Here is a 17,794-nt window from a genome sequence, read left to right on the forward strand (position 1 = left end):
TGACCACGAAGGGACTCGAACCCTCAATCTTCTGATCCGAAGTCAGACGCCTTATCCATTAGGCCACGCGGCCGTCTGACAGAACGTCGGCCAAATGTAGTTATTTAAATAGTATAATTATCTGTGTGATCCCGAATACATATTTATGAAGAAATGCAAAAGCATACAAATGAAAACATCACTGGTGATTTGTATTTGTGGCCTTTCAAGTGCTTTTCAAATAATAAGGGCCGTTCAAGTGCTTTTCAAATAATGGCTACCAAAGCGAATGGTCCTATTCATTGGCTAGAATGCGATATTTATTTAGATCACAACAACAGATTCAGAGTGGAAAAGCAGAGAAAGAGAAATAAAAACCGGAGAAATACAAAATTCTAATATCTACTGCCTGCGTGTTCATTGGAGTATTCGTATTCCCTACACTGCCTGAAGGCAGCGTGTGGCAGTTCATACTATCATGGCGCTGAAGGAGGCCGAACACATCTGCGACATCAAAGTTTCATCGCCGATTCTTTTGTAAAAGCTTTCCTTTTTTCGCAGTTACCTGAATATTTATGAGGCCAGAGCAAGGACAAACACGGGTAAGAAGGCCTTTATAGTCGATGTTTGCGCCAATTTCCATGCAGCGAAGAGTAAGCACGACAGCAACCTTTTTGTTTTTCGATTGAATTATGACGTCTGTAAATTCGCACTCACCGCTCAACAGCGTTCAACTTTTAACAGTGACAACAACAACAAAAATTCCAAACAAAAAGTGGTTTTCCCATGTGGCGTCACAAACGCCTAAACGTCATAAAACGTCTGTCGAGGAAATGAGTCGAATCGTTATTCGCCATCCACCAAATTTCTGAGCAATTCCGTTCATTGGTTTTAATTTAAGTATGCAAAACAAGGTTTGGTGACTTGTTCATATATTTTGCGTGAGCTCCACTTTGTGATCGAACGTCAGTTTGTGTTAGTATTGTTTCAGATGCCATTAGTTCTGTTACTTATGGGGGGAAGTTTTGGCATACAAGTGTTTCATCAGTTACTTGAGCTTCAAGCCACAGCATTTGGGATGGACATGTATGGTTGCTTGAACGAAGGAAGGATGCAAGGCGACTGACTGAAAACGTCTTCATTGACTGCACGAGGAGGAATGACAAGAATGTGAGAAGCACAGCTTGGTATGTAACAACGTGGCTGGGAAAAGAAAAAAAAAAGTTGAAGACTTGCAAGCATATCTCGTATCATAGAAAGTGTCTGCTTCGGAAGACAATTTCAGATCACTGTCAAGATAAAAAGTAAATGATCTAACATTGTTCTTTATCAAGTTTTCCACTTGAACTGAGAGAAAACTATGTGCTGGTCTTGCTTCACCAAGTGAGCTGAGTTATGTGCGTGTGGCTTTTTATGGCTTGGTCAAGCTGATCTCTGATGACCCGGGCATTACGTAGCTGCACTCCGATGGTGAGGAACCCACTGCAGCTGTTGTATGAGTGGCCAGCCAGCCGTGCAGTGCAGATAACCGTTTTTTTTGTTTAGGTCACCTTGGTGATGGTCATCTGACTCCCAAGATGATGTCCTCATTGTCATCAGTGCACAGTAGATTTCGTATTGTGTAGTAAAGAACTCTCTTGAAGTTCTTGGAATAAAACTTATCAACAGCAAGACAATTCAAATGTGGATAGAACCAGCAGCGTAGACCTCCATTAAGCTTATGACGATAGGTAATAAATATTGAATGAATGATAATGACAATTAAATAAGCATATTAGAAAATATGACTAACAAGTGAGTCATGAATTCTGGCCCAACCTGCACGATGGAATATCCTGGATCAGGGTAATTGTGACATCCATAAAATTTGGTGTCACATGGCAGGATTTCTATTCTGCTGGTGTTTACACTGGTGTCATTGCTTGAAAAAGCGACATTAACCCTCATGAGCTATTTTCAGAAGGAACAGAGTAACAAACATCATGTGTCTTACGTAAAGCCCAGATCATTTCAGCAACGTGTCCCGACATTCTTACGCTGCTTGGATGTCATTCATAGACTAGCGGCCGGTCTGAGTTTATGAATCACTGTATGAGCTTCTGGAAAACCTTTCCACTCACTCTATGTATATTGCTCAGCATTCAATAGTGGGAAGAGGAAAATCTGATTTCACCAAAGCAACCATATCCTACATACAAACCAGTTCTTACCTTGGTGGCAAAGGTTGATATGTTTTTGCAGTGTGGCTTGTATAAAGGTCTCGTTCACCCTCGCGGCAAGCAGTTTAATCTTTCACAGAGCTCCATGTGTGGCTCTATTGTTGAAGCCCCCCGAGTGGAATGTGTGCCAAGTCGGCTGGCCATAGCCCAGCGGCTTTATTATGACCTTAAAAGCAAACCTCTGTAAGCAGAGCCCTTCTTATTTTAAGAGGAAATGATCTCCAAATGTTAACAAGAGGTGATTAATAGTGCTTCAGCAATGTGCCTATAAAAAGGTTGATGATCCTTGAAGAGAATATTAGAAGTTTGATCCCTACTGTCTAAAAGTCATGTCGTTATTTTAAACGCTTGCACTACCTACTGGTTCAAATTTGATAAACAGTCGCCCCCAAAAGTCAAACACAATCAGTTCCCGGAGGTGGTCCGACCATCAATTTCTTTAGATTTAGAACTTAAATACCTTTTTAGAAATGCAATATTTTACAAATGTTGACCTTTTCAACAAAGCGAATGTTTTACTTAGCATTTAGTTCTGAATCAAAGACAAATTGTGTGTCCATTAATATTCCATACAGCTAGGGTCACATGGGAGGGAACTGAATCAGCAATTCTTTTATTATGCGTCAATTTTCCCAAATGTGGTCAAATTCTCATCCCATTCTCAGTTCCAAGCATCCACGTGACATGTATTGCTTTGGCTAAACACCAAATCGATTTCATAAATGTTTAGTCTTCTACATTTGGTCGACACTGAATTGTGTCCACAAGATGGTGGAGAGCTCCTGAACTATCTGAGCTGTGAACCAACAGACACACCAAAGCCTCAATCAAAACAATAAACAAGAGCTCAAACGTAAAAACACTAAAATAGTACGTAGCGTCCACGTGTAACATATTAAATGTCGTCGCAGCTGTCGCGGTGACGCCATCGGTAATCATCGAACAACACGCCACATTGAAGAAATTGTAACCGAAAGTTGGTGCTTTAGATCGTGCCGCTTGCAAAAAACTAACATCACAGACACATGTAAGAGGTCTGTCGGTAATTTTCTGCCCCCTCACAACAAGCTAGGTGTTCTTCCGAAGCCCCATCCAAATCCCCCCACTCAGTGGAAATGGAAACTGCTCGTGTATTTATAGCCTCAGCGCACGAGTAAAGCTGCCTGTCTTTAGGAAGGAACTGTTCATATCAGTCCAAGCTGGCGAATGTTCTAGACTCTTGTGTTGAGCCCTGCCCATGGAGTATAAGAATAAACTTTTGAAATGATTTGCGATTAGTTGTAGAATCTAATGACAGGTGAGTGTGTTAATGTGCTTTGTTTTTAGATGTAAACGTCTTCCCGAGCGCAACCATTTGAGACGAGATGGAGGATCCCGTCTTACAGACGCAAGCGTCCACTCTGCCGTTTTTTGACACGGCCCACGCCTTCAACCTGCTTCGAGGAATTCACGAGCTCCGGGCAGAGCGCAAGTTTTTTGACGTGACTTTGTGCGCGGAGGGCCGCGAGTTCCACTGCCACCGCACGGTGTTGGCCGCCGCCAGTACCTACTTCCGGGCTATGTTCGCCGGTACGCTACGGGAGAGCATCATGGACCGGGTGGTTCTACACGAGGTTTCGGCCGAGCTTTTGGGACTGCTGGTGGACTTCTGCTACACAGGGCGGGTCACCGTCACACAGGACAACGTGGATCTTCTTCTGAAAACAGCCGATCTGTTTCAGTTCCCGTCAGTCAAAGAAGCCTGCTGTGCGTTCCTGGAGCAACGTCTGGATGTTACCAACTGCTTAGAAATCCAAGACTTTGCAGAGGCCTACGCCTGCCGAGAGCTGGCGGCCAGCGCCCGGCGCTTTGTCCTCAAAAACTTAATGGATCTGGCTAAAGGGACAGACTTTGAACGCTTGCCTTGGAAGCGCCTCCTTGAGTTTGTATCTGACGACGAGCTGTGCGTGGACAAAGAGGAGACCGTCTATCAGATCGCGGTGCGCTGGGTGAAGGCCGACTTCCAACGGAGACTTCACTACTGGCCCGAGCTCCTCCAGCAGGTCCGACTCCCTTTTGTCAGGAGATTCTTCCTTTTGGCCCATGTGGAGAGCGACCCCCTCGTATATCTTTCGCCCACCTGCCTCCGTATGGTCAACGAGGCCCGTAGCTTCCAGTCCAGCGAGTATGACCGCCACGACAGACCGTGCCGCCGCATGCGTCCGCGGCCGTCCACCGGACTGGCCGAGATCCTGGTGGTGGTGGGGGGTTGCGACCAGGACTGTGACGAGCTGGTGACCGTCGACTGCTTCAACCCGCAAACGGGCCAGTGGCGCTACCTGGCCGAGTTCCCCGACCACCTTGGAGGGGGCTACAGCATAGCTGCCCTAGGAAATGATATGTATGTCACCGGTAAGTGTTGGTGCACCATGTTTGACTTGAAGCAGTTTTAGCTTATCTCCGATTTGTTTGACTGAAAAGGGACAGTAGATGTCACTAGATGCCGCAAACCGAACAGTTCTGAAGGAATACAATTTTTATGTAACTCAGTACTTTAGAACTTCTGAAGTCAAACACAATTTGATTCGGATTGATCTCTGATGTATTTAAATATGAAATAACTCTTCATTCCTATAGGCAATAATCGTCACAAGACACAAATTCCACCGATTGTTTGCGTAAAATGACAATGTCTTTAATTAAACTGCAAAGTGATTACATCAGAGTGAAGCAGAACATGTTGTGCTGCTAGCCCCTCATCATTACCCGTCCGTCACGGACGGCATCTAAAGCTTTCGCAATGCTCATGCGGGACACTTGGAACTTGAGCAGCATCACTAAAATAACAGCACGTCGCAATTGAGTACGCGAGTCTTTTAACGGCACATGGCAAATTAGAAACACAGATGAGACATTTATTTTTTTCTTATTTGACAATTGTAAGAATCTGAAGCCAACAAAGGCCACGCTAAATTGGACACAATAGAAAAAGCTAAGATAGAGGTACGGCTTTAGAATCGCACGTCATTCATTCCTTTGTCCTCCGGCAGGCGGCTCTGATGGTTCTCGCCTGTACGACGGCGTGTGGCGCTACAAGTCCAGCGTCAACGAATGGACGGAGGTGTCGCCCATGCTGAAAGCGCGCGAGTACCACAGCTCGTGCGTGCTGAAAGGTCAGCTGTACGTGGTGGCGTCGGACAGCACCGAGCGCTACGACCACACGCTGGATTGCTGGGAGGCCTTGCCGCCGATGCTGCACGCCATGGACAACTGCTCCACCACCACGTGCAACGGACGGCTGTACGCCATCGGCTGTCTCGCCGGGGAGGACACCATGGCCGTGCAGACCTACGAGCCGGACAGCAAGCGTTGGTCCATGGTCAACTGCGGACAGCTGCCGCCGTGGTCCTTCACCCCTAAAACGGTGACCCTCAACGGCCTCATCTTCTTTGTCAGGTGCGGAGGAAACTGTCAATCTCAAGAACTGAGTGTATTGTCACTTGGAGTCACTCTTCTTACGGGCGGGGGTGTATTTTCTTTCGCAACTCCAGAAGATAGCTGGTGTAACTGCATCGGTTTTATTTCTGGCTTGATGGCAGAAATCTGCGTCACTAATGACAATGCGTAGCAGTTTGAAACTCAACAAATTGGGAAGGGTTCAAGAGTTGACTCGTTGACTCATTTAATTTACTCTCAATTTAAGAAGAAAAATGACTTGTGCATTTCTTGTAGGGATGACTCAGCAGAGGTCGATGTTTACAACCCCCCGACAAACCAGTGGGATAAGATTAGCCCTATGAACCAGGTTTGGATACTTCTTCATATATTTTGTTTCTGTTAAGCAATGTGTCCACTGGAAATTATTTTTAATATTACTTTTATAGTAAAATTGTCATTTGTTTAGCATTTTGTATGCATTTTAATTGAATCAAAATTCATATACTAATTTTGCAATATGAAAGTCTGTAGGAATAAAATCAGTCGTTTTTTATTAACGCAATTCTAATGTTGGTACTTGTAAGTGATTTTGGTACTTTGTGTAAAAAAATGTTTTTCGCAGTACTTCATTAAATGTTTCTTGTACATCTTTGTCCATTCAGGTTCACGTCGGAGGTAGCGTTGCGGCGCTGGGCGGCAAACTGTTTGTATCCGGCGGTTACGACAACACGTTTGAATTGTCGGACGTAGTGGAAGCATATGACCCGGCCACTCGCACCTGGAGCGTCGCGGGCCGGCTGCCTCAGCCCACTTTTTGGCACGGCAGCGTCAGCATCTTCCGACAGTTCATGCCTCTGGTGTCTAATGCCTTTGAGCCTGTCGGCGCCCCGGACGCTAACGCCATCCACTTGCACCGGCACCAGCGTCACCAGGCTGTACACAACCTAAACAACAATGTCAATCAGGACGTGAACGCGGCCCACTGACTTTGGATCGCTCTTTGTTGACTGTGAATTTTTCATCACAATGCTGAAACATGAATGTGTCACCTGACTTTTGGTGATTGATGAATTTAAAAGATTTGAAACTTACAGAAAGAAAAACATGACTAGTATGCAGTCTTTTGGAACCTTTTGGACTAAGGCAGAACGATCATCATTCAGAAGCTGCAAAACTTTGATTAAAGACTCTAAATAGTGTTAAAAAAAAAAAAAAAACATTGTCATACCACATTCAACATGAAATTTATCTTTTGCATTTTTGAAGTGATGCAGCCAGCGGTACCAGAGAAATACTTCATTTCATTATTTAACTACTCAGCTAACACAATCACAACAACTCTCAGTTGTTTTGTTTTAGCTGTGAATGTCCTCCAGTGAAGGCTGTATGATGAATGAATAATCAAATCACATTTACATGGATTATTTAAATCGTTCAGCCCTACCTGGAAGCATCCTGGAAGCACCCGTCCAATTAACCTTTTTTTTTTTTTTAACATATATATATATTTTCTCATGAAAGTGTGTCAAAACACTTTCGATCCTTCTAATTTCAATTGTGGATGCTCAGTCATCGAGTTAGATTAAAGGCGCACGCCTACCGTGTTAACATTGAGAAACATGAATATCATATATTGAGCTGCATACAGTATGTGCTTGTCGGCTATATTTATAAAGCATGCCACAATGTTTACGTTCCGAAACTGACACTCTACTACCCTGAAGTATAAATGACGTAATTGTCATAGTGCCTGAGTCATGCTTATTAGTGGTTCGCTTCTTATGTGCATGGCCCTTCCCTGCTTTTAAAAATGTGTTAATGGCAAATTTAATATGTTTGTGTATGTATTAAGAGGTATGCATGATAATTACATTCTCATAATGTGGTATTGAAGATTGCATCTTTGAAACAAATTAGGCAAAATAGTATGTACTCAATGGCCACAACCAGCAGAGGCACTGTTGAGTCAGTCTCAACTAGTTACCATAACGTCAGCGATGTGAAGTCCGTTAAGGAACTGCACCTCGGTCGGCTGGTCCCAACTGGAAGTTCAGTTCGCCCTAACATGGAACTTTTTCTTACATTTGCGTGCCCATGTATTTTTCTTATTTGACTTTAATGTAAATGTATTACTTATGTTTACGATTTTCTTAGCTGGAAGTGAAAGATTTAAGCTTCTTGTGTTGGTTAGCCTCTTGCTAATTGTTAATTTGTGCTTTTTTTTTTTTTTTTTACAAAGCAAACAAATGCATGAGGTTTTATATTTAAATATATTTAATAGCAAGTGTAGCATGATGCATTCACCTTGAATGTCGAAATAAATCATGCATTTAAAATCGAAAATATTGAGGGTTTTTTTTTCCCCAGGTAAGGATATTACCAGCACAATGCCATGATGTCCAATTGTCATTGACTGATGTATTAAGGAACAGGTAGATGAGAAGAATCATGTCCTGATTTTGAGTTCAAATATTTTCTATCATTTACTGTTGAAACTCTATTCAATCACCACTGCGACCACACAAGTGGACTCTGTGCTGCCAGCAGCTGCGGAGCCAACCGCTTCTGGAGTGACTGACAAAGAATCTTCCGGTTTGGTGGCGTCAAAGTCACCCGCATCTTCGTCCTGCTCATCCACGACCACGTTCCTCAGTTTCCTTTGTCGCGGGTTATAGTTCTCAGTCCGCTTGTGGATCTGAACGTGTCGACGCAGGTGTGCCTGAGACCGAGAACGGATTTCAGCTACAATCCATATAATATTGCCTCAAAACACCAGAATTCATTGTGATTCTTTTGTCACATTTAGGAACTAGTTGACTGGCCACAGCCATGAATGGCTAATCAAGCAACCAACTGTCCCATTACTTTTAAGACGATGTGATCAGGAAACTAGCTTGACTACTGAAATGTGGAAGGCCCTTCCCGTAGCTACATGCTGTCTCATACCTGTCGGGTGAACTTGTAGCCACAGTCGCCGCACTCAAACTTCCTCATACCCTTATGGCGACCCAGATGCACCCGTAGTTGTTCTTTGGCTAGCGAAGAAAACCAGAGGTGGTCAAATTTGCTCATTTGGGCCACTGGCACACCGGCGGTGTTCTAACCTTTAAAGGTCTTGCTACAGATGTGGCAGCAGTGGGGGCGTCCCTCCTCGTGTTTGCTGGCCTTGTGGCGAAGGAGGGCGCCCTTCTCGGTGAAGCGCTGCTCGCACACGTCGCAGGGGAAGGGCCGCTCGCCCGTGTGCGTGCGGTGGTGTTTTTCCAGGCTGGCTGCCGTCCGAGAAGAGCGGGATCAATTTGGGGCACAACCAACAATGGCGGACAGCTGTTACCTTGCGTGCGGAATGTTTTGCCGCAAAGGTGACACTGGTATGGTCTTTCGCCGCTATGCACGCGAAGGTGCATGTTGAGGTTGTTTTTCTGGGAAAAGGCGTGGCCGCAGATGCTACAAAGGAAGGGCCGCTCATTTCTAAGAAAAAGAAAGTGGATCAGGTTACTGATCTTATGGACACTTAATGGGAATGATGGGAATTAATGAGAAGATATTGGCTCGTTATCTGAATGGAAATACACAAACTTTGATTTTAGTAAAGTCGGCCGGGGTGCTGAGTAGAATGTGGATAAATGCAGAATACAATGATTTGTCTTCTGGTTTTTTTCAGTTTTACAGAAATGTCCCAATTTCATTGGAATTGTTTTTTTTTTGCCATAGTCGTAAAATAAATTTTATGTGTGCGGTCAAATATGTATACGTATACAAATGGGGGAATGTCAGAATAATCCACCAAACAATTAAGAAAAAAAAAAAAAGTGAGGTCCTACCTGTGGATAGCCTTGATGTGCATCTGCAGGCCGTTGCGACTGGACGCTCGGTGGCCACACTCCTCACACACAAACGGCTTTTCCCCGCGGTGCTTGGCGGCTTCGTGAACTCGCAGCTCGTAGCGAGTCCAGAAGGTTTTCGGGCACTGTGGGCACTGACAGAGAAACCTTTTTTTTTTTTTAAGGCTTTTCATTTGATGCAAATTATGACAAATCTAGAAATGATAGACCAATTTACAGCATGTGGTTTGGGGTGGCCGTGGACCTTCATCATGTGGCACGTCAAGTGTTTCTTATACATGAATTGTTCAGCACACTGTGTACACTGAGGGAAAAAAAAAAAGCGACAAGACGTCAAGAATGAACATTGGTTTCAAGCTACCCAGACATTGGCGCTACCTTGTAGGGCATCTGTTCAGCATGGGAGAACATGTGCGCACGCAGCTCCTCTTTTCCTTTGAATGACGACGAACACGTCTGACACGTGAATGTCTGGAGTGAGTGAGTGAGTGGCAAAAACGTCATACAGTTCTCCAATTCAACACAGGAAAATACACTGCACACTTTTGAATGCAAATATATGTTTCATTGCTTTTTATAGATCAATTCATTCATTTGAAAAATAGATCGACAATTCCTGGTTCAATTAAAATTGTATATTTAAGTCTTCTTTGTGAAAGTGGAAAAACAAAACTGAAGTTTTGAACAGTTGCACATTCAAATTTTAGAAGACTAATTAAGTTCACTTTTATAAATTAGCATCCATTTTAGGTTTGGCCTAAAAATATATATATATTTTTTTGAATCACCCAAAAATTCATGAACGCAGCGGCGATGAAACAATTAGAACAAATGTTGACCTCACCTGTGTTGCGGCACAGTGCCTGAGCTCATGAATTAAAAGATTCTCTTTTCTGAAGTAGTGCTTCCCGCATTTGTGGCAACCAAACGGTTTCTCGCCGGTATGGCGTCTTCAGGGCATAAAACAGCATTAAACCAGAATTCGTTTCAAAGCAGACATGAGTGAATTTGGGGACCGCCGCCTACCTGTTGTGCACTTTGAGGTAATATTTGCTCTTGAAGACTTTGCGACAGATAGGACAGTGCACGGAGTTCTCGGATTCTCCTCCGTCCGCCGTTTCATCCTCGCCGCTCTTGCGCAAACTGGGGCGGCGTTGACGATTTCTTGATGCAGATGCCACAGTGGGACTGGACTTGTGGATGGGGACGTATTCTTCATCAGAGTCGTGGACTGTCCAGTCAAAACGGACGCTTTCGTCTTCAACTGCCATTGAATCGTTCATGTGGCTCGGCGGGTCGCTAATCTGCAAAGGGGGGGGCGGGAGACTGATTCTTCGTGTATTTGATATTGAGGTTATAACAGTTTGGGATTTGCAATTAGTTTGGCTGTTGTTAGTCAGTTTTAGCAGTTTTGCCAGTATTTATTCATTTTCTGCACTGTCGTGTATTAAACACCTTAAAGTCATCACTCAGGCATCCCCCCAAAAATTACCAGTTTATTTTTTACCTGAGTTTGATCCATTTGCTCCTCTGGGTTCTGATCCTGCTCATCAGCACGCTCTGAAAACGAAGGCAGAGCTTCCTCACTGGCCAGGACATCACAGGAGGCATCTTCTTCAGAGATCATCCGTCTGGGCTCTTTGACCACACGGCCCGAGCGGGTAGTCGCAGCGTTGACGGAGGGCTTCACGTCATTTCCGACCCCCTCGGGGACAGATTCCTCTTTAGTCGCTGTCAGTTTGTTTGTGTCTTCACCAGAGACGGAGAAATCCTCCGATTTTGTCTTTCTCGGTCTGCCTCGCCCTCGCTTGACAAGAGAGACGGCGTCAACTGGCTTGTCCCTAAAGCGCTGACAGATTGCGAGCGCTTCGGGGATACACAAACTGGAAGCTGCACTCTGCACCTTGTCCAGGACACCCGGATCCAACTTGAGTTCCCCTGTGTAGACGAAGTCCAGCAGAAGCTCGAGGCCTTCGCTGGAGCACTCGTGGAGGTGGAACTCCACGCTGGGTGAGGCAGTGTCCATATTAGCCGCCTGAAAGACTTGACTGAAGCAGGCCAGCACACTACGATGGGCAGTGTAGACCACCCCATCGGTCACTTTCAGCAAGGCATCACAGAAGCTTCCTGCTGCCCTCTGCTGGTTCAAGGTAGACAGGACACGCTGTGCATGGTCAGCGACACGCATTTCCACTGGAACAAAATCAACGCGAGATACTTTTGAAATCATGCATCAATAATCTATAGCGCATACATATCTGTAGTAGTTGAGCTTGTGAGTTGATACACCGCCGGTGTTCATATATATAAATGTCATAACTGTTTGTACAGTTTCATTTGAGCGAAGCTGTTTTGGCGCAAACTCTATACCTGTGCATCACATTCGTAGATGCTATTTAAATAAAAGTTGGCCTGTAAGGAAAATATGCAAAATAGTTGCAATAAAATATAAAATTCATGTTAAGTTTCACTGTATTATTTATAAATATTTCCAAAACAATTTCACCGATTTCTCAAATTGTTAAAAGTTATAATAAATCAATTAACCAATTATTTTACCAAGTCATATTAATATAAAAACGAATAAACATTGACTTTTGGGGGGGGGGGGCTGGGGGCATCCAAATGAGTATAACAAATATTACAGGAGTGTTGATTATGATTATGCAGAACAACGGTGACCATACTTTGACCTACATTGACCCAATACATTTACAGTTTCAAAAACGATTTGAGGATGCCCAGTGGGGTACGCTACGGTTGTCTACAAGTAGCACTACAAAATATAAATAAACCTCTATAACTAACAATTGCAATATTTACGTTGAAAACAAGTAGTACATTAACTTTAAATAAAGATTAACAATGCACAGAGTGCAGTGCAAATTCTTAGCATGTAGACGTTTGCGTCCTAGCATCATTTTTCTAGACGCTCCCTTAGCTTGGCTGGTACGCTGCAGTGGCATTTCAAGACTTACCACAAGAATGATTGGAACTAACGTCGATCTGTATGATTTTCACCAAAATTCATTTCCCGTTGAAGTTGCGTAGACAGTGCATGGTATTTTTTGAGTAAAAGTGCCAAACTAGCTCCATTTACCTTGTTTTGCGTCTTGGAGGCCCCTAAAACAAAGCGGAAGTGACGTAGTATGACCTCCGGAATAAAATAGTCGGGGTTAACATACCGCATCAGTATTTAGATTGTAACCTCAAAAATAATAATCATTCTTTGATAAAGTGAGGGCTTGTATCTGAATTGAGTTTCTGTGTATTTCTTCCACGATACAAATTGGGCAAGTATCACGGGGAAATCATTGTTGACCATCTACATTCAATCAAGTGTTGTGGCTCCCTGGTACACATGTTAGCTAGCTGGCTAACCACAACTTTGGTACCAGACGATTCGTAAACAACCATTTGAAGTGGTTAAGTGGTCGCCGAGGAGTTCCGAGCAACCTCGAAATTCGTGAGTTTTCCTATTGGCGTAGTTGCAGTTTGCCTTTATGTCAGACAAAGAACATTAGATGGCCATGCAAAGTTAGCGAGGTATCGCTAGCTAGCCCCGCTAATTTCTCTTGTTCGATGGTTCCTGTTTGAAGGTAATTTGATCTTTTATCTTTGTTATAAAAACGCAAAATTATAACATTCAATTTTCGGTTGCATTCTATGAAGAAAGAATATAATTCTTGATTTGTTTACATTTGTTAGTGCTTATCCACCAGCCACCTAACATTGGCATAATGAAGGCGAAGAAAGTTACGAATTCAAAGAGCAGCGCCACATCTCAGAAGTGGAAGGATGTGAGGGGTAAACGATGCAGGCCTCCCATTAGTTCCTCTCACCTCAACTCCACTCCTGTCATGGTTGGGGTGATCAAGGACCATAAGGAGGCCATGAAGAAGAAGCCTGCTGTCAAGAGACTAAAGAACAAGCCAAAGCCAGTGTCTGGGAAAAGTGCTTCTCAGACAAAGTCTTTCACAAATGGCAACATGGGCCAGGATTCTGATGAGTTTCAGGACTGGGAGCAGTACTCCCGGTCGGTCCAAGTAAATGGACTTGAAACGCAAGGTGCCACAGAGGATAAGCATTCATGTCGACTGGATGGGAAGTCTCTCCATGAGTGCGCAGAGAGGGATGACCAGAGGAAGCATGCAGTGCTTGTCATGCAAAAAGGACAGGTACGTTATACAGGAAATTTTACCATCAAGTCTATTTCTAACCTTACCCATCATTCTTTCAGACCCTGTGTTTCCGCGGGAAGTGTTTTTTGACTTGCTTGTACGGGCGCGTAGAAGTGATGGGCTTCACCATCGAAGAGGGCCAGCAGTCATATCCGCTCTTCTCTCCCTCCTCACATTGTCCGCTGACCATCACAGCCACGGAGGGTTGCGATGACAGCAGAGACTACGAAAGTGCGGCAACAGAGATCCTGTGCAATTACCTTCCAGCAGGTAAATCAACCTTGCAAGGGGCATCTTTTTTTTTTGTCACCGTGATGGCACCAGTCCCATTCTTATTGTAAACTAATTATGAGCAAATTAAGCTTTAAAAGATGCTTCGTGAAGGAGTTCTTGTATTTTTCGGCTCCTCGAGATGGTGTGTACATTGTAACTCTCCTGGCTGTTGAAGTACAAAAACATTCGATGAGTGCTGCTGATTGTCATTGCAGCCTTGGTTTTATATTTTTCCATCACCTGTTTTTGCAGCGTCACAGAAGAAGCTGCTTAAAAAGGTTGTCACCAACTCCTCAATAATCCTGCTGGAGCCCATGGAGATTCCGCTGACGCGCTTCCTATCGAGCTTCAGCAATCTCAGTAACCTGTTTGACCCCACTATGGTAAGATGACACCCCCGTGTCAGCATTTCCTTTTGGAGTTGAAGCCGTCAGCAGGGCGGAGGCGGAACACGATCAAAACGAGAGTATTGGAGTGTAGACAGAAAACACAGCACTGTTTTTGCCCTAAAAGGTAGAACCCCAATTTGCAAAGCGTAGGGACCGAGCCCCACTGCAGATAATGAACATTTCCAAGTAATTGGTGCCACAAGATGACAGAGGATAAGACTTCCCAATAAAATATGTGACTAGAAGCATTTGCAAATGCTAAACTGCAAAAATGTATCCAATAAAAATGTGCTTTTAACATATTTCGTTGTGCGTGTAGAGTGTAAGCTCCTCTCCAACCTACGCTTACAGGGGGAACTGCTGTCTGCCGTACTAGACACGCCCCTTAACGGTCTCGGAATGATTCCTCTGATGGGCAGTGTCGAGGGCCTCAAGGTGTCACCCAGCTGCCGGGCATCCCTGGATGAGGTGGTCAGTGCCTGCAGAGGTTTGAGCATTTCTTTGTTTGTTCGTGGGCAAAAGGAATGTTCAAAAATACAGTGAAATAATTGATTATAAAGCTTGTCAGTTCAATAATATCTGTTTAAAGCTCTCTGGTATTATTGTTCAGCCTTGGCTGTGGTCTAAGGTCAGCTTTAAGTCTTGTCTGTGTTGGTCTCTCACAGGGGACATGGACGGTTGTGCCGTTGTCCTCGTTTACGGAGCCAAAAACGTCGGCAAGTCCACGTACATCCGCATGGTGATCAATACGCTACTGAATCAGTAAGTGTCCTCGTCATCGTGAGTGGATGCTCGAATGATATTGCAAGTTCAATTGTGTCTGTGTGTGTGTGTGTGTAGCACTTCTAGTGTGGACTATTTGGAAGCGGACCTCGGTCAAACCGAGTTCACCCCGGCTGGCTGCTTATCTTTGTTGACTGTCAGAGAACCTCTACTGGGTACGTTTCTTCATCTCATCCATGCTGATTTCTAGATTGTGTTTGACTTTAGAGGTTCCAAGGTATCAAATTCATGTGTTGTTCTAATCATTGGATAGGTTCAGATGTCATGCTTCATTGTTGTAATCTTTCCATGATGAAATCTCAGGCCCCCCCTTCACACATCAGCGCGACCCCGACCACATGGTCTACTACGGCGATTCGTCTTGCCAGTCTGACTTGAGCCGTTACCTGGAAAGCCTCAAGTCCTTGTGGCGCAGACGCTCTTCAAGCAGGGAGACGCCCATTGTCATCAATACCATGGGCTGGGTTAAAGGTCAGTGAAAAAGTTTTTGTCTTCCATTTTTTTCCCCCCCTAATCCACTTGGGTGCGATCTTTAGGTTTTGGACTGCAGCTTCTAGTAGATATGCTCCGCTTCTTCCCGGTCTCACATGTCATCCAACTGGCTCGCGCCGACGGTACCGCTCAATGCCCCGCCCTCACCCCCGAGTTTCTGAGGACGGCCCACGGCTTCCAAACGCACCCGCCCGCTCAAACTGCGCTGGACGAATTCTCCGAGAACACACAAAGCCCACCCCTCACCTACATTCACATGAGTATTTATTCCGACTTTGAACGCGGCGGCTGTCAAGGGACGATGACGTAAGCGATTTCACCGGCGTCGTGGTGTGACATCAGCAGCCTCACGTGCACATTTGTTGTGTCGTACAGGAAATACCAGCGCAGCAATGAGCTGCGAGAGCTGTCGGTGCTGGCCTATCTTAGTCAGCTGCAGTCGGCTGATCCGGGACCTGTTCAACCTCTTCACTCTCTCACGCCCTACCAGGTGCACTTTTTTATTTTTTAAGCAAGCTTCCCTCTTGTTGATGACGTTTTCATGAACTTTAAATGAAAATTCTATTCGTCTTTAAACGTAGCATGTTCCTCATTCGAACCTCTTCATATCATTTTTAAAAGAGATATGATTAAAGCGTCAAATAGCAATTCGGGGAGAACGATTTTGAAAAATAAGGAATCCCCGTCTCCCAGTTTTGGCTTCATCACTTCAACATCATCTTTCATGAAACAGTGACATGTTAATATGTGGACTGTATTTCCAAAGCACTGTATAAATAAATAATAGACCTTATTGTCCCCCTGCAGGTGCCCCACACAGATGTGGCTTTGGGTGTGGTCCATTTCGACGTGGCGCCCAATGTCATGTTCTATGCCGCCAACTCCAGCCTGGTGGGACTCTGTTGCCTGGCGGAGACGGTGACCAGCAAAGGAGGTCCGGTTTTGTTGTCCCGAGCCCCCATCTGCCCCTGCGTGGGCCTGGGTACGAAATCATCTTTTCATTTGTTGTGTGGTTACAATTTGATTCTTGTTTTGGGGTGTACAGAATAAAGGTCTGTGCTCTCTTGATAGATACTTCTTGTCTTCCAAAGCCATTCGTTTTTCATCTTGCAGGTGTGCTGCGAGGGATTGACACGGCGCGAGGACTCTACTTCATACTGACGCCTGTAAATCCTGCCGTTCTGCGCAAGGTCAATTGTCTCCTTCTCGGAGCCACGTCGTTGCCCTCCTGCATCTCGACGACGCAGGTGAGACGCTGGCCTGATTTAAGACTACTCGCCAAAAAAGTTTGACATATTGGCTATTAGATGAAATTTCTCAACCACCTTTGCGGGGCAGGGTGGTTTCCAGGGAGAGCTGCCTTACGTCACGTCGGATTACAGCTTTGAGCTGACTGGCGCTGGAAAGCTGCGAGTCTTCAAAGGCCTGCAGAGATCAGATCAGATGCACTGATGTTGTGACAAGTGCTTGCCCCCCCCCCCCCCAAACATCAAGTCTGACATGGACTCTTCAGGAGAGAAATCTCTCAGAACACGTTTGTTTTGTACCACTGCCATTTCAAAACTGCATTTGAATTCTGGGTGTCATATTAAAAGCAGAAAAGAATGTTCAGATTTGTAGTTTTTACTTTTATTGCTAGGACAATTATTGAAGCGGCGTTTGACATATGACATATGATTCGTTTCTGGCTTCGTTCATCCTGTGTGGAGGTTGCATGGGTTTCCTTTCACATTCCAAAAACATGCATGGTGGGTTAGTTGGGAACTCCAAATTGTCCTTAGATGTGATTGTGAATTTGGATGGTTGTCTATGTGGTACCCTGCGATAGCCTGGCGATCAGTTCAGAAAAAAATCAACGTATTCCAAGTTAAGGCGCTTAGTGAGTAGAAACGTGACGGCCGCCGGTGGCTACATTTTTCATTGCAGCGAATAGTGCTGCATTCGAGGAAGGTCGGAAGCACAAGTGACCCTTCTGCGTTCTGCAATCAGATCCCACTCCTAAAGTGCTCCAAATTGATATTTAGCTTGATCTATTATTACAAGATTCCAAACTTATAACCAAAACAAAACAATGTAGCCAATGCACAAAGCCACTAAGAGCTTCAAGACAATGTTTCAAATGTGCTTAACTTCATGTGCAAGAAACACACAACTGCCTGTTTGTATTAAATGTGTGAAGTCGAGAAAGAAACGAAAGGTAAGTATTAGTTAAGTGTTGC

The 17,794-nt window shown here is 44.6% G+C and overlaps 3 protein-coding genes and 1 non-coding gene across 7 annotated transcripts; 2 read left to right on the top strand and 2 right to left on the bottom strand.

Moving 5' to 3' along the window:
• Positions 1-73, bottom strand: trnar-ucg (transfer RNA arginine (anticodon UCG)). Its single transcript has one exon. It is a non-coding gene; the product is annotated as a tRNA-Arg (tRNA).
• A 343-nt stretch (positions 74-416) lies between these two features.
• klhl21 (kelch-like family member 21) lies at positions 417-7,959 on the top strand. Of its 2 annotated transcripts, none has more exons than XM_085928670.1 (5): positions 417-581; positions 3,525-4,589; positions 5,228-5,633; positions 5,910-5,982; positions 6,278-7,959. In XM_085928670.1, the coding sequence occupies exons 2-5, from the start codon at positions 3,563-3,565 to the stop codon at positions 6,599-6,601; spliced, it is 1,830 nt and encodes a 609-aa protein (XP_085784796.1). In that variant the 5' UTR covers positions 417-581; positions 3,525-3,562; the 3' UTR covers positions 6,602-7,959. The 2 variants fall into 2 exon arrangements, with proteins under 2 accessions (XP_085784796.1, XP_085784804.1); XM_085928678.1 differs by lacking the exon at positions 417-581 and adding an exon at positions 595-1,166.
• Positions 7,716-12,602, bottom strand: zbtb48 (zinc finger and BTB domain containing 48). 3 transcript variants are annotated; one of them, XM_085928659.1, is made up of 12 exons: positions 12,436-12,596; positions 11,361-11,650; positions 10,965-11,264; positions 10,484-10,761; positions 10,302-10,407; positions 9,836-9,928; positions 9,675-9,761; positions 9,437-9,591; positions 8,947-9,083; positions 8,720-8,884; positions 8,562-8,650; positions 7,716-8,334 (listed from the first exon to the last, which is right to left on the bottom strand). In XM_085928659.1, exons 2-12 carry the CDS (start codon positions 11,643-11,645, stop codon positions 8,113-8,115), a joined length of 1,917 nt encoding a protein of 638 aa, XP_085784785.1. In that variant the 5' UTR covers positions 11,646-11,650; positions 12,436-12,596; the 3' UTR covers positions 7,716-8,112. The 3 variants fall into 3 exon arrangements, with proteins under 3 accessions (XP_085784785.1, XP_085784775.1, XP_085784767.1); XM_085928649.1 differs by having other exon boundaries at positions 7,717-8,334; positions 10,965-11,650; positions 12,558-12,602; XM_085928641.1 differs by having other exon boundaries at positions 7,717-8,334; positions 10,965-11,650.
• On the top strand, positions 12,583-17,184 carry nol9 (nucleolar protein 9). The gene is made up of 13 exons (XM_085928629.1): positions 12,583-13,056; positions 13,166-13,635; positions 13,698-13,908; positions 14,164-14,294; positions 14,652-14,787; positions 14,966-15,062; positions 15,141-15,238; positions 15,387-15,554; positions 15,620-15,881; positions 15,951-16,065; positions 16,383-16,557; positions 16,689-16,822; positions 16,914-17,184. Exons 2-13 carry the CDS (start codon positions 13,198-13,200, stop codon positions 17,025-17,027), a joined length of 2,079 nt encoding a protein of 692 aa, XP_085784755.1. The 5' UTR covers positions 12,583-13,056; positions 13,166-13,197; the 3' UTR covers positions 17,028-17,184.
• The last annotated feature ends 610 nt before the right edge of the window (positions 17,185-17,794 follow it).

The sequence above is a fragment of the Syngnathus leptorhynchus genome, chromosome 1 (assembly GCF_054491065.1).
Source record: "Syngnathus leptorhynchus isolate UIUO chromosome 1, UIUO_Slep, whole genome shotgun sequence".
Taxonomy (NCBI): Eukaryota; Metazoa; Chordata; class Actinopteri; order Syngnathiformes; family Syngnathidae; genus Syngnathus; species Syngnathus leptorhynchus.

Bases quoted from the DNA above. Each gene is read 5' to 3' on its own strand.
- klhl21 (XM_085928670.1), top strand. From the start codon at position 3,563: ATGGAGGATCCCGTCTTACAGACGCAAGCGTCCACTCTGCCGTTTTTT. The intron at 4,590-5,227 runs GTAAGTGTTGGT...GTCCTCCGGCAG, and splicing joins AAATGATATGTATGTCACCG to GCGGCTCTGATGGTTCTCGC. The intron at 5,983-6,277 runs GTTTGGATACTT...TTGTCCATTCAG, and splicing joins AGATTAGCCCTATGAACCAG to GTTCACGTCGGAGGTAGCGT.
- zbtb48 (XM_085928649.1), bottom strand. From the start codon at position 11,645: ATGCGTGTCGCTGACCATGCACAGCGTGTCCTGTCTACCTTGAACCAG. The intron at 9,929-10,301 runs GTGAGGTCAACA...CACTCACTCCAG, and splicing joins GGCACTGTGCCGCAACACAG to ACATTCACGTGTCAGACGTG. The intron at 8,335-8,561 runs GTATGAGACAGC...TCTCGGTCTCAG, and splicing joins GCTACAAGTTCACCCGACAG to GCACACCTGCGTCGACACGT.
- nol9 (XM_085928629.1), top strand. From the start codon at position 13,198: ATGAAGGCGAAGAAAGTTACGAATTCAAAGAGCAGCGCCACATCTCAG. The intron at 13,636-13,697 runs GTACGTTATACA...TCATTCTTTCAG, and splicing joins TTGTCATGCAAAAAGGACAG to ACCCTGTGTTTCCGCGGGAA. The intron at 15,239-15,386 runs GTACGTTTCTTC...ATGAAATCTCAG, and splicing joins TGTCAGAGAACCTCTACTGG to GCCCCCCCTTCACACATCAG.